Source organism: Nannospalax galili, unplaced genomic scaffold (assembly GCF_000622305.1).
Source record: "Nannospalax galili isolate Female #2095 unplaced genomic scaffold, S.galili_v1.0 scaffold1668, whole genome shotgun sequence".
Taxonomy (NCBI): Eukaryota; Metazoa; Chordata; class Mammalia; order Rodentia; family Spalacidae; genus Nannospalax; species Nannospalax galili.
The window spans coordinates 34,795-36,185 of NW_008358483.1; the positions used below are offsets into that span (position 1 = coordinate 34,795).

General features: G+C 37.5%; 1 protein-coding gene across 1 annotated transcript; it reads left to right on the forward strand.

Annotated features, from left to right (window-relative positions):
- The first annotated feature begins 232 nt into the window (after positions 1–232).
- On the forward strand, positions 233–1,177 carry LOC103724577 (olfactory receptor 14C36-like). The gene has a single exon (XM_008821684.1). It carries the CDS (start codon positions 233–235, stop codon positions 1,175–1,177), a length of 945 nt encoding a protein of 314 aa, XP_008819906.1.
- The last annotated feature ends 214 nt before the right edge of the window (positions 1,178–1,391 follow it).

Here is a 1,391-nt window from a genome sequence, read left to right on the forward strand (position 1 = left end):
GAAACCAATTAACCATGATGAGAATTATGCCATACCATTAGATGAACTGCACAACATATCTTAAAATCTGTATACAATATCTACTACCATGGTCAAAGTATGTACAGATCAAAGAAACAAATATTTATTTTTCACACATATAGGTCATATTAGAGATTAGAAATAAGTAAATCCAGGGAAAAATTAATCATTTATTATATTATACTTCTGTTTGATTACTTTCCATTTTCAGATGAACTTGCAATTTCAGACTATACCGAATTCCACCATAGTGACTGAGTTTCTCCTTGAATTTTTTGCTGAGACATGGGCACTCAGGCTCCTGATAAGTATGCTGTTCCTGCTGATGTACCTGGGCAGCCTCCTAGGGAACCTAATCATCATCATGGTTAGCACCATTGACCAAAACCTCCACACACCCATGTACTTCTTCCTCAGGAATCTGTCCATCTTAGACATGTGCTTCATTTCTGTCACAGTCCCCAAAGCCTGTGTCAACTCTTTCACTGACAACAGGGGCATTTCTTTGGCTGGGTGTGCTGCCCAGATCTTCTCAATAATGTTTTGTGGATATGTAGAGATTCTCTTTCTCACCATGATGGCCCAGGACCGCTATGTGGCCATCTGTCAGCCCCTCCTCTACCCTGTGATCATGAACCACAAATTCTGTGTTCAGATGACTCTGGCTTCTCTACTCCTTGGTCTTGTCATAGCAATTTCCCACACTGTGAAAACATTCCAGCTGTCCTTCTGTCATTCTAACCTGGTCCCTCAATTCTTCTGTGACATACCTCCTCTGTTGAGGCTCTCTTGTTCAGATACTTTCGGCAACAAACTCTTAATTCTTCTCACTACCATCCTCTTTAGTTTTAGCTGCATTATTTTCATTTCTATATCATATGTTCATATATTTTCAACTGTGTTGAAGTTTCCAGTCAAAGAAGAGAGAAGAAAGGCCTTTTCTACCTGTGTCCCTCACATTATTGTGGTCTCTGTGTTCTTTAGTTCTGCTGCCTATGTGTATCTAAGACCTCCGGTCACCTCAGAAATGGTTCAGGACATGATTCTGTCTGTACTTTATACACTTGTTCCACCATTCTTAAATCCTATCATCTACAGTCTAAGAAATGAACAGATAAAGGAAGCTGTGAGGAAAATAATATTGAGAATTATTTAGCCAAAAGGATTATAAAGGTCAGTTTGGATTACTCTTAGAATGTCACTGAAAGTCAAACTGTTAAAATGTGCTCTTTTTCTTAGATTTGTCTGTAATACACTTCAACTACCAAATTGTTAGAATCTCTGAAATATTTATTATAACAATTATCTACTGCCTTTTTCTCTATTATCAAGGAACTAAATAATTACTTTATAATGTATTATTTTCCTCA